This window comes from Carya illinoinensis, chromosome 2 (assembly GCF_018687715.1).
Source record: "Carya illinoinensis cultivar Pawnee chromosome 2, C.illinoinensisPawnee_v1, whole genome shotgun sequence".
NCBI classification, from domain to species: Eukaryota; Viridiplantae; Streptophyta; class Magnoliopsida; order Fagales; family Juglandaceae; genus Carya; species Carya illinoinensis.
Genome location: NC_056753.1, coordinates 31,900,114 through 31,913,636, shown reverse-complemented (window position 1 = coordinate 31,913,636; position 13,523 = coordinate 31,900,114). Strand labels below are relative to the sequence as shown.

Below are 13,523 nucleotides of genomic sequence, written 5' to 3'. Positions count from 1 at the left end.
TTTGCTAAAATTATAGATGTTATAAACATGTATTTGATTATATGATACTTTGAACTAATTTTTTTTATTTTCTCCAATATGCCTTAAATTATTAAGTGACATCAATAATTTTTATAAAATATATATTATTTTTTACAAATAATCATTTCATAAAATTAGACAAACGTGCTTTGCACGTTACTCTCACCTAGTTTTATTAAAAGTGATGCAAATATCAAGCTGCGTAATTTGTAGTTTAGAAATTTATTTTTATAAAATTTTTGTAGAGATCGAGTCTATCGTTAAAAAAGTATTTCAATATTTTAATATATATATATATATTTTATATGTGAGCTTGAGATTTACTCGCTCTTTTAAAAATGAATACAAGAAGCATGTATATCGGAAAACTGCATGTTAATGCCTTAATTTGCAAAACAGATAGCAATGAAGAAAAGAATCATCCCCAACCTATTATAATGATTCAAATTTTGATACAGTTCTTTGCATTCATCTATAAAATAAATAGTAAACAAACAAATATAAATAAATAAAGAGAGATAAGGACTTACGTGGTTCGGCATAATGCCTACGCATACGGATTGTTTGGGGGTGAAATCCACTATAATAAGTGATTTTATAATTTTTCATGACCTTATATCTCACAGTACAATAGAAAAATTTATGAAAGATCATTTGAAGTCGCTATGTATGGTGGAGTTTGGCATAAGAAACTTATGTGGAGAGCCTATGCGTAGAGTTTGTATTGAGTCTGTCAGATTTGTGGGAATCTCCTCACTGTATAGAGGTATATTTCTTTAAAATGATTGAGCCCAACTTGTAGGGGTGTACAGGGAACCGGTAGTGAACCAATCAGACCCATCGTCGGAGAACAAAACCAGCAAAGAACTAGTCGGCAAGCGAGAGGAATTGAGGGAAAACCAACATCGACAGTTTGGCATCAGTTTGAACCCCTGAAAAATCGTTGAACCGACCAATCCAGTCTATTTATATATTTTTTGGAATATATGTACATACAACGGCGTTGTACGGCATTGCTTTAGGGTCTGGTTGTTAAAAAAAAATATAATAAAAGCCAAACAGCGCCGTGTGAAAATGAATTAATAACCCCCAAACCCATCTTCTTCTTCCCCTCATCGTCTTCTTTCTCTTTGTAACTTTCTTCTTCTTCCATGGCAGACGATAACACGATACTTCTTCTTCCTTACTTCCTCATCCTTCACAAAAGAAGCCGACGATAGATCGAAGACCGCATCGACGCTCGTCGAGACTAATGTGATTAGTTTTCTCTCCCTAAACCCACGATTTCGGCCGCATTAATAGACTCATGGCAGATGTCGATGGTGTCTCGATTTGGCGCTTAAACCGACATCGAACCCATTGATGTACAGCCCTAGCAACTTGTCTTGTAAAATATTTTCCTTTTAGGAGTCTCATTGTCTTCCTTTTAGGAGTTTGAGTCAACTTATCTTATCTTTACTTGGCTTTATTTCTTAACTTGATTTTTGACCTTATCTTAATGCTAAATTATAAGCTACTGATTTGACTCTGCAAATATTATTTTTGAAATATTTTTTTCAAATGGGATGCAAATATAAAGCTACCTAACTTGTAGTTGCAAATTTATTTTTGAAAAATTTATTTAATTGAGTCCATCATTAAAAAAATAATATTTTTATGTAGGTCATAGATTTATCTAATTTTTAAAAACAAATACGCAAACCTTACTCACCTAAAAATTGTAAATATAATTTCTCTCATTCTTTTAATTAAAATGGATGCAAAAATAAATTTGCAAAAATAAAGCTGGCTTTTGAAAATTTATTTTTATAGAATTTTTTTAGAGATTTAGTTGTTTTATTTATTAAAAAAAACCACAAATATTTATGTCATAAGTTTGATTTATGGACTGCTAGAGACACACAAGATTCCACAAACTAACGTGTCACTACCATGTCTAGTTAAGTTTTTTTCTTTTTTTCCTCCTCCCTAGTCCCAAAAAACAGTTGACGTTGATGTTGCCGCCGCCGTTCCCATCCCTCACCAACAACAAACATCATAACCCCCCCTCTCTCTCTCATATTCCTTATATTTTCCTTTGCAATTTTTTCAACAACCAAACAGATTACGATTTCCCTCTCAACAACCAAATAGGGAACAAATATTTTTCCATTCATTTTCTCAACAACCCAAACAAATTGCAATTTTCCCTCTCAACAACTAAATAGATAACAAACATTATTTTCATTTCATTTTCTCAACAATCAAATAAAATTTTTCTTTCTATTTTTTCAACAACCAAATATAGAGAGATATTAGGTGGTAAAGAGCTGTCGTCGATTTAATGGGAATGAGGCGCTGGTTAACTGGTGAATGGGTCTCTATTTGGAGTAGGGCTCGCTTCGAGATAGTGAAGTATGGGGAGGGAGATTGGGCAAGAGGGGGGGAGTGAGACAAAGAATCGAATGAAAGTTGGGGAGGGGAGCTGAGGGCATGAAGTGAAATTAAAAAAAAATGAAAAGAAATACTAAAAGAAAGTTGGGGACTCAGAGTAGAGGTGTAAATCGGTATGGTATGGGGGATGATGAATCGAAATTTTAATTATATAATTATTATGTAAAAAATATATTAAATTATTAAAATTATTTTAAAAATATATAGAAGTTCGATTTGGTTCTGTTCAAAATCTATAAATTCCAAGACCGAACCAATGGTTTCAAGTTATAATTTATGAGATCGAAATTAATTTGTCTAGTTATATCTGGACTGATCAGCTTACACCCTTCCTCAGAGGCAAGAAAGGAAAATAAAACATTAAATAAAAAAAAAGTAGCACATCACTTTGAGACATTCTATTGTGTTTCCAGTATTTTCTTAAATAGTATTAAATCGATATACGGATTTATATCGATTTATAGTCCAAATGGTAAAATTTATAGTGAAAACTTTTACACCACTCACGGTTGGTAATGAACTCGAAGATCATCTCATTGTAATGAAGAATCGAGATTCGAGATGCTTGGAATTTATGTGAAGGAAAATGATTTTTCAAGATAAAAGGTACAATGAGTGCGGTCGCCGTCCAAAGACAAATGATTTGGATGAACGTTGTCCATAGAAATCGCCACGTCAGGTGCGTGAGGAGCACATGAAAGCTAACCAATAATGCACATCTGGGGTGGGGCCATCTAGTCTGACACTCTGAAATTGAATTATGGATCGGTCCACAGCCACCGCTGGGAGCTTTCGCTTGGCTTAAAATTTTTTTTTTTAGTTTTTTTTTCATATCATTTTTTAATATTTTTAAATATTTTAAAAAAAATAAAAAAATTCATAATAATATTAAACAAAATTTTCTTAATCATTAAAAAAAAAATAAAAAATAAAAAAATAAAACACTGGCGGGATCCCCCAGCAAGGGATCTAGTATTTTCCTTGAATTATCAACCACGTTCGTCCCTTGAAAGATTTAAGTAGTTTTTTAATATTTTAAAGATAAACAATTTAATTAAAATAAATTTAATAAAATAATTTAAACATAATATAATTATAAAATTATTTTTATTATAAAATAAATTTAACTATATCAAATTAGAATTTAGTTTTGTAAAATCGCCGAAATACTTATCCATTTTTAATAAATTGAGGTTGCAAGAATGATTATTACAATGCAGAGAATTTTATAAATTATATCATCATTTTATTTTTATCTTATTATATAAATTAGATAATAATATGATTATATTAACACTCTTATCATGCCCCTACAACTTGCATGCAATTCTTTCATTTGTTGTGGTTAGCCATTGCTGCGGCTGTGTGACCTGTGTCCCTATCTCTTTCACCGCGACTGCGGCAGTGTACGCTTTTTGCAAAAGACTCGAACTATTTGTTTAGAGTTAGAATCTGAACACGTAAACGCAGAGAACGCAGAAGGGCTTCTCCTCTTTGATGTATGGTCTATTAGGAAATGGCATCTACTCCCAGCTCTCTGGTACTCTCTTTCTCTCTCTCATATGATTCTCAGTTTTTATTTTATTTTTTCTGAACTGCCTGTTTGGTTCGATAGAAAAACTAGGGGGAAAATATTTGGAACGTTACGTGTATTGGTTTCATTAGGATCTGGGTGTTTGTTCTTTTCCCTCATGTTCTTGGTAACCGACAGATAAAACTCGTAGTATTTTCCATCTGAAGTTGGATTTAATTCTCTTGCTGGTGAATTCATGACCAGGAATCAAGATATTGCATGGTAGGCGTACTAGGCCACATGCTATGTGACGTGGTTAGACCATTTGTGGACTTCATTGAAGCCCAAATCATCAGCTTAGCTATCTGCTTTGGTCGGCAGCATCGATGCGACTGCTTTCGTTACTCCTTCGATGACATCGTCCGTCTCGCTAATACAACTCTTTGTGCGCGCAATTCTTCTTTGTGTTGTTGCTGCTGTTGCTTTTTACCTGGGATTCGTCACTTTGTTTCTGGAATAAATTTTTGATCAATTTATGCTTGATCTGTTTGCAGTTACTATCAATGAAATTGAGGCGTTGCGGGAGTTGTACAAAAAGTTGAGTAATCTTGTGATTGATGATGGTCTCATACACAAGGTAATTCTATTCTTTGTCACCCAACTAAAATGGCACAAAAGTAATGAGACATGTTAGTCAGGATGAGGAATTGCGATGCATTACATTGCTCTTCTGAGATCGGTACGATTTAGAGTTATGTTTGATTTATAGAAATTATTTGCCTATCTGGGGGCAGAATACCTGGTATTTTTATATTTGATAGATTATATGAGAGGCAATTATATAATATACGTCTAGAAAGTTATTCCATTACTCTCCTTATATCCAGTTTGGTACGAGGTATATGGAAGTATATTTTTTAAGCTAAAAATGGGTATCCTGAGCAATTTCAATATCTAGGTTCATTGATCATCGAGCAAGTCGTTGCTTATCTATATAAGATGTTTTTACATTCTCTCAAATGATTGTGCAAATTGTAATCCATTCTGTTTAATTATCGTTTGAAGGAAGAGCTCCAAGTGGCACTATTGAGAACTGCAGCTAGCGAGAATCTTTTCCTGGACAGGGTAAATTTCCTGTCACGCTTATTCAGTAATGGTTAACTCTAATTATCAGCATATCATTTTCAAGACTCAATTACCTTTATATTCATATTAACGATATGATCTGTGACTCGGCTAAAAAGAAAAAAGAGCAAATCTCTGACTCAATTAGTTCATTCAATGGGTACCCTTTCTTACTAGGTATTTGATCTTTTTGATGAAAAGAAAGATGGAGTCATTGAGTTTGAGGAGTTTGTTCGTGGACTCAGTGTTTTCCATCCTCTTGCTCCTGTGGAGGACAAAACCGATTGTTAGTCTTCAATAAGCTATTTGAAGTTTTTTTTACTGTATGCAATCATAAATCTGAACTTTTCTGAATTGGTAAATCCTTGACTTTGTTTTTCTCCCTTGCATCTATGCAGTTGCATTTAGGTTGTATGATTTGAGACAGACCGGATATATCGAAAAGGAGGAAGTAAGTGGCTCTGATGTCGAAGTTGTTCATGTATTTGCTATTTAGTAATAAAATCATTTTCACCGTTCATCCATTACTGATGTATGTGCTTCAGGTTAGGCAGATGGTGGTTGCCATTCTTTCAGAATCCGGTATACAGCTGTCAGATGAAATTCTTGATACTATGATTGATAAGGTGAGGATTCCATGTCTAAAACCATTCTACTGATATAATATCTTTGGAATGTTGTGCACTTACATTGATTTTTTTCTTTGCTTAGACATTCACTGATGCAGATGCTGATAAGGATGGCAAGATTAACAAGGAAGAATGGAAGGATTTCGTATTTCGGCACCCAACACTTCTGAAGAACATGACACTTCCTTATTTACAGTATATCAATACTATCATTATCTTCATTACTGTTACCAGCCCCTTAAAATTGTTCTATAGGACATCTGCTTTTCCTCTTAAAAGAGTTGCTTGTTAGCAAATACCTTTTATTTTGGTTCGTTTTCCATTTCTTACTTGTCCAAAAAATTTGGGTTCCTTTTCCAAGCCCAGTGATTTGTTCCTTTGTTAACAGTGAAGGAAAAGGGTTGCCAAATAGGCATACTTTCTAAGACTTTCAACGAATCATGATTTGGAATTTCTAGTTCTGTGTATCTCTGGTTAATGTCTTAAGGAGCATGTTCTGTTTTTTTATGGAAGTTTGGCTCGGGATATTGACAGTGACTGCTCTATTACGGTTTCAGGGAAACTTGGATAGATAACGGAAATTTGGATCTTCTGAACTAGTTGAAGTGGGGATGGTACACGAAAACGAATAATTGTTTTTTCTATTTATTAATGTAACATCTTGGCAATCTAATGGAAAATAATTTAATTCATACCAAACTAACATGCTGAACCTTATTGGACTGGATGTTCATGACTTTTGATTCTGTTGGGACTTTGTTATATCCTCTCTTTTGAGTTGAGGGCATTGTACAAGCTTTCCCTGGTACTTAGGCATTCTCTGGTACTTGGGCATCAATCTTTGCCTTGTAACTTTAAACATACTTTTTCTTAATGATTTTGTCATTTGCCAGGGATATCACGGCAGTGTTTCCAAGTTTTATTTTCAACACTGAAGTTGATGACTGAACATTTTGGCAACACTAAAGCGAGGAAAAATGTTGAAAGTGAAAGCGAAAAGCTTCTGTTGCATCGGGGACTACTGTTTCCAATCTTCCATTAGTGTCAGACTGGTTTTGTCTATACTGCCTCAAGGGTCGCTCACTCCAAACCGATACAGACACGAGGATGGCCAAACCCAATGCATCATCTGTCAATGATCAATCCATGATTTCCAATAGAAACTTCATTGGCAACAAATATCCCTATTCTTTCATACGTATTCATCAAAATACTCACTTTTGTTTAGCATGTGGTCTGTATAAACTTTTTCTTCTTTGCCGTCTCTATTCTCTTATCTTTCTTTGCCACCCCTCTTCCATTACCTCGCCTATATTTACTGAGGTCTTGTCCTGGATTGAAGGAAGCCTGTTTATGGCATTATGCGTTATTCTATTATTCAACTAGTGTGTGGAGGACACACCATTTACACCAAAATAATAAGAAAAAACCAGAAGCTTAATTTTGTTATAGATTAAGGCTAGTTTGAGTATTAGAGTATTCTCAGAATACTTATTTACTATTTATTATCTTTTACTACTATTTAATATTTTATCATTACTTTTTTATTATTATTTACAAAAAATCTGAAATAATCTCACTACCCAAACACAATCTAAGACCTGTCATGTGAATGCTAAGGAGGAATTATCCTCTACGCCAGACATGCAAATATATACACACATTTGTTTGTAGTCGATCTTAAGTACAATAAATGAGCGTCCTTTTGATCAACCTTGGCTGGCTACATTTGCCTCAGCAGCCAGTCACAACGTGGAAGAAGCCACGACCTAGACAGCGAAGGTTTTGTCATAACTGACTTGGGTTAAGAAGCGAGTTTTTATACAGAGAAATGGTATTTATAATTTTAGAGTGTACAAATATTTCATATTGCTTTTAAAAAAATGGATAAATTTGAGATCATATTAAAAAATTAATATTTTAATAATAAATCTCACTTTTCATCAAAAGAGTGCGTAAAACTAATACATCTTAAAATTATATCTAACATTACTTATTTTTATATATTCATTGTCGGCAAGTCTCACCAGCCTTACTTGGATCTATAATGGTTTTATGTTGATTTCATTTATAAGGTGTTTTTATATTTTAAGATGCGAATTATATATAATATGTTGGATGATTTAAGTATGAAAAATACACTTAATATTTTTTAACATATCCATTTCTATTCCTCAGCCTCGATTTATTACCCATTCCCGTTGGGGTTGGAATAACTGATTAAGAACGAAAATTCGTGTTGAGAATTTGATTTGATTATTATTATTATTATTTAAGGAAAATGTCATTATTCATTCATTCATCAAGAGAAATTTACATCTATGATTGGATACATGTGGGGATATCCCCATATCAACCATTTGAAGCTCTACTAATATAATATTGAACTAGTCTAAACTTCACTTCATTGTTATTGATATTCTTTACAGACAAATGTCTAAAAGATAATACTATGCCTAAACAGAGTGGTCCTAGGGTCAGAGTCTATGGAAATTTTCTTCCTATTAGTGTGAATTTTTGTTTTTTTTCAAACATTTTTTAAGTTTCTTTTGACATTTAAAAAAAAAAATCACAAACTCATTAAAAAACACCTCCTTAATGATTACGTAAAAAATTAAAAAACAATTCGATACAAAAATTCGGCAGATATCCTCAAATGGGAGTAGAGTTTTTCATATTTTAATTTGATTTTTATAATTATTAAATTAAATAATTTAATTTTTATAGCTAAAATATTTATTGTATTTTTCTATATAATTCTCCTCTAAATATAGATATATGCTCTATATTAAAAATGTCACCCTCAAAACCTTCTCTATTCTCCTCCCTCTCTTCTCAATCTTAACTTCTTCCATATTTTAAAATTTCTATCAAATGCATCGTGAATTTGTATAGCCTTGTCTTCACTATTTTTAAATTTCATTCAAAATGACTCAATACCTATATAAAGAGGAGAAATGTTACTCATTATTCCCACACTGCACATTAATATATGATTTATCATTTTTATTTTTAATATATAAACATACATATTTACACATTAACATATATGTATTTAAATAGAATGATAAATTATATATTAATATGTAGTGTAGAAGATGATGAATGTAAATTTTTATAAAGAGAATTTTATCTGGAGAAGCAAGGAATCCAAATAATTAATCCTCTTACGTTTAGACATTGAAGTCCATCCCTTTCAGTGATTTCTTGGTCGACCCGAATTAAGAAAAAATGGCACAAGTATATCATCATCATTTTGTCATGAAGTACAACACCAGTTTAATAGGGACACTAACCCGTCTATGTGCAAATTATTCTTTGAATGAATATTTTCGTATTTATCTACAACTTATAGTCCGCCGAAATTTAAATTAAAAACAAAAACAAAATCTATCTACAAGTTATCATCTAAACATATTTTTTTACAAATTATTTTATCTCATTTTAATTTAAGAATTTTCAAAATGTCCCCCCTCATCAGCTCAGAACTGCATAAACAAACGGCGCAGTGAATCGTCATGTAGTCATGTTACAAAGTCAATGTCACCCCTACATCAGCTGGATTTCGAGGACACTGAGGGCCTTACCCTGTCGAGATGCTGTGTGGTTAATGCTAAAGTACTTTAACTATTATGCCTAACTTGCTGATTCGTCCCTATCAAAAAAAAAACAAAAAACAAAAAACAAAACTTGCTGATTCGTCTTTTAGGTTGGCCATTGCTGCGGCTCAGTGTAAATTAGTTTTTAAGTTGAAAAATCTCGACACGGAAATGCAGGAAACAGAGAAAGACTGTGATGTACTGTACTGTATGACTCTATCGTAGGAAATAGATTCCCCTCAAAGCTCTCAGGTACTCTCTCTCTCTCTCTCATACGAGTCTCAGCTTTTTTATTTGTACTTTCTGTTTTACATGTTTCCTGAACTACCTGTTTGGCCCGCGAGAAAAAACAAGAGGGGAAAATATTTGGAACGTCTCATGGTTTGGTATGCAGTCTCAAAGGCTACGAGACATGTTAGGGCCCCAGATTATTGCCTAGGCCACCCGAGAAGAAAGGACCATTTTATAACTATTTCATTCTCTTTTCTATTGTTGTAATGAATTTACGATCTATATTTTCTCGGCTCTTTTGTTAACTGTGTCCAGATTGAATTAAAATAATATATTAAAGAAGGTCCACATGCTCATAAAGTATGTTTGTTTGAAAATAACATAATTTTAAATTATAATTTTTCATCGTAGGTTGATTTTTTTTTTCTGTATTTATTTATTATAAAGTTAGAATCAGAAAAAAAAAAAGGCCTCGTTTTGAATTTTTGCCTCCTTGCTCTCACCTATATATATCGACTCTATTTGAATCTCGGCGTCTATTCCTACTCCATTTTCCTTTCAACCGAACAGAGAAAAAACTTTCAGTATTTTTTCTATCTGAGGAGCTTGGATTTAACTCTCTTGTTTGATTGGTGATTTGATCAGAAATCAATGGGCGACACGCTATTTGCCGCGATTAGACCACTCAGGGGCTTCATTGAAGCCCTAATCTTCAGCTTCGCTCTCTGCTGTGGTCGCCAGCTTCCAAGCGACTGCTTGCATGAAGACTCCTTCGATGACCTCGACTGTCTGGCTAATACAACTCCCTGTGCGCGCAATTCTTTGCTGTTGTTCTTGTCGCTGCTTTTTACTTCTGATTTGTCACCTTCGTTTCTAGAATATAATTTTGATCGTTTTGTGATTTTTATCTGTTTGCAGTTACTGCGAATGAAATTGAGGCGCTGCGTGAGTTGTACAAGAAGTTGAGTAATCTTCTAATTGATGACGGTCTGATACACAAGGTAATCCTATTCTCTATCACCCGAATCGTGATGGCTCATCGTGCTTAAATGGCGGGATTTCATTGATTTTTTGAAGCTGAAAAAGGAACCTTGAGCAATCAATCAATAATCAGGTTCATTGATGGTCTAGTAACCAGGGCCAGGGTTGGAACTTGGACTCTGAAGCCACCATCCCAAAATTTCTTGAGCTATTTTCTTTATTTTTTTAAAAAATTAAGAAAAAAATCCCTACTCATAAATTTAGAACAATCTCATTTCTTAAAAAAATAAAAAATAAAAAAAAATAAAAAAATAAGAATATACACATTGTTAAAATTCATAATCTAACCTTAAACCTTATAAAAGTAATATTTCTATATTTTTTTAGTCAATTTCAAATATTTTCTTACACGTCATCTTTTCTATATGTCCTCCCCGAAAGATGAAAATCTGTACCCGTCATTGCCAATAAGGTCGTAACCCATCTCTGATAGGAAAAATTTAATTACAAACATAATTGTATACTAATTTACGCATCAATTTAATATAATTGATCAAAACGTAGATTTTATTGAAAACAGTATTAATTTAAATTTTGATTATGAAGAAATCAGTATTGGTACGCAGATTAATACGCGATTTTGCTTACATGTAACAAAACTCTCCCTGATACATGTACAGTATATTTTTGGCAATTTCTCAAAATTTTGTGATTGTTTGTGATTTGAAGGAAGAGCTACAAGTGGCACTATTGAGAACTAGAGATGGCGAGAATCTTTTCCTGGACAGGGTAAATTGTGTCACATTAATGCTTAACTCTAATAATTATCAGCGTATCCTTCTCCCAGACTTAATTCATTCAGTGGCTACTACCCTTTGTCATTAGGTATTTGATCTTTTCGACGAAAAGAAAAATGGAGTCATTGAATTTGAGGAGTTCGTTCATGCACTCAGTGTTTTCCATCCCCGTGCTCCTTTGGAGGACAAAATTGATTGTCTGTCTTCAAGAGCTATTTGCAATTTTTACTCGCTGAATTTAGAGATGTAAATTATTATTTTTATATCGGTTAAAGTCCATTGATTTGTTTTCTCCTTTGGATTTTTGCAGTTGCATTTAGGTTGTATGATTTGACACAGACTGGATACATCGAAAAGGAAGAAGTGAGTAGCTTGTACGCTCTCGGAAATAGTCAGGAAAGTCCCGTGCCAATTCACAAAAAAATAAAATAAATAAATAAATAAATAAAATACAACACAACTCCCATAAAATAAAATAAAATAAAATAAAAACTTTTTGACAAATGCATTTTACGGACATTTTTCTCGAGTAGCGATGAAGGCACAGCTCTTTTACATTTACTTTTAAATTAAATGTATTTTTGTAAAATAATGATACAAAGATGTTATTCCATTTAAAGCAAAATTGCTAAATGTCTGATGTATTTTTGTATTACATTTACAAAATACACTGATGTATTTTGTTCAGGTTAGGAAATTGGTAGTTGCTTTTCTTTCGGAATCCGCTATAAAGCTGTCAGATGAAAGTCTTGAAGCAATCATTGACGAGGTCCATGTCAAAAATGTCATTCTTCTGATATTCTTTGAAATTTGTGCACTTACACTGCCTTTTCTTGCTTAGACATTCGCTGATGCGGATGCCGATAAGGACGGCAAGATTGACAAAGACGATTGGAAGGATTTCGTTTTGCGGCATCCAACACTTCTGAAGAACATGACGCTTCCTTATTTACAGTAATTCCCTTCCATTCACTTATTAATTTCATTACTATCATTACTATAGTTTTATCCGTTGAAATTTTATTGACTGTACAACATCTGCTTTTCCTCTCTTATTTATTTATTTAAAAAAAAAATAGTGTTTAGAAAATCCCTATCATTTGGGTTCTTTAAACCCTTGAAAATGATGCTATTGAAAGGGAAATGGATTTCCGAGAATGGTTACTTTGAGTCTTCTAAACTAGTTGAAGTTAGGATGGTACAGAAGAATGAAGATTCGTGCAGTAAATCACAATGGAGCATGTAAAAATATATAGGATTGTAAAACTTAACTAAGATGGGCTAAAATGTATGGGCATTTGATTACCTATCCCTTCGTTAAATTTAACTTCAGCTAAAACTCTATAAATTTGATAGATACCGTTACTTGGATAAAACATTAAAATATTTTACTCTTATATATTTTGCAAACTTCGGTAGGGACAAATGAAATAAGCTAACTAAATTAGCTAACATGCCCTTTTAAGCTAAAAGTTAACTAGAAATATACCCAATCCAATGCCAATGCTCTCCGTCATCTAAGATCCTCCCAAGGAGTTGCCACCATTATAGTCATATCTAGAAAGAGAGTACCAACCCCTGCTCTCACTTCTATTGAAAAAGAAAATAAAGATGCAGCAACGATTTGGACGTGATGTTTATGACATTTGATTGTGTCGAGCTTGATCACTCACGGCTAAAAATGTTCGATTTTGAATTTAAATGTAATATGAGCAACTGAACTAGGATTATTCTCTATTTTTTTTTCTCAACATAGGATTATTATCTATTATTTACTCACAATAATTTCCCCGTTGATTTTAACCTCCTCTCTCTCTCTCTCTCTCTCTCTCTCTCTCTCTCTTAAGGATTTTGTCGTTTACCAGGGATATCTTGGGCACGGCAGTGTTTCCCAGTTTTAATGTCGACACCAACTTTGTTGAACGAACACATTGGCGATGCTAAGGTGAGGTTAAAAAGTGTTGAAAATTAACTAGAAGCTTCTGCTGCCACATCCTTTTCCACAGTCTTGCGTCCTTGAGCCAGACTTGTCTTCAGGCGCAGAGAACTGATTTTATTATTTCTATTATTTTCTTTTCTTATACTCTGGTCTACAGTCAAGATCGTAACATCAATCCTGTGAAATTACGAGGCCATACTAATATAGTTTTCCTTCACCGTACATTTTTAAACGATTTCTATTCATTTCCATTCC

The 13,523-nt window shown here is 33.2% G+C and overlaps 2 protein-coding genes across 10 annotated transcripts; both read left to right on the top strand.

Moving 5' to 3' along the window:
• Window positions 1-3,766: 3,766 nt before the first annotated feature.
• On the top strand, window positions 3,767-7,080 carry LOC122300965 (calcineurin B-like protein 9). 6 transcript variants are annotated; one of them, XM_043111996.1, is made up of 10 exons: window positions 3,768-3,994; window positions 4,232-4,412; window positions 4,522-4,604; window positions 5,033-5,092; window positions 5,270-5,378; window positions 5,491-5,543; window positions 5,638-5,718; window positions 5,804-5,916; window positions 6,279-6,335; window positions 6,615-7,080. In XM_043111996.1, exons 1-9 carry the CDS (start codon window positions 3,971-3,973, stop codon window positions 6,319-6,321), a joined length of 747 nt encoding a protein of 248 aa, XP_042967930.1. In that variant the 5' UTR covers window positions 3,768-3,970; the 3' UTR covers window positions 6,322-6,335; window positions 6,615-7,080. The 6 variants fall into 6 exon arrangements, 5 of the variants coding, with proteins under 5 accessions (XP_042967931.1, XP_042967930.1, XP_042967929.1 ...); XR_006240100.1 differs by having other exon boundaries at window positions 5,804-6,335; XM_043111995.1 differs by having other exon boundaries at window positions 6,279-7,080.
• Window positions 7,081-9,412: 2,332 nt separating this feature from the next.
• LOC122300966 (calcineurin B-like protein 9) lies at window positions 9,413-13,492 on the top strand. Of its 4 annotated transcripts, none has more exons than XM_043112000.1 (9): window positions 9,413-9,572; window positions 10,197-10,359; window positions 10,470-10,552; window positions 11,262-11,321; window positions 11,418-11,526; window positions 11,640-11,692; window positions 12,018-12,098; window positions 12,171-12,283; window positions 13,195-13,492. In XM_043112000.1, the coding sequence occupies exons 2-9, from the start codon at window positions 10,203-10,205 to the stop codon at window positions 13,271-13,273; spliced, it is 735 nt and encodes a 244-aa protein (XP_042967934.1). In that variant the 5' UTR covers window positions 9,413-9,572; window positions 10,197-10,202; the 3' UTR covers window positions 13,274-13,492. The 4 variants fall into 4 exon arrangements, with proteins under 4 accessions (XP_042967934.1, XP_042967932.1, XP_042967933.1 ...); XM_043111998.1 differs by having other exon boundaries at window positions 13,177-13,492; XM_043111999.1 differs by lacking the exon at window positions 9,413-9,572 and adding an exon at window positions 9,578-9,706 and having other exon boundaries at window positions 13,177-13,492.
• The last annotated feature ends 31 nt before the right edge of the window (window positions 13,493-13,523 follow it).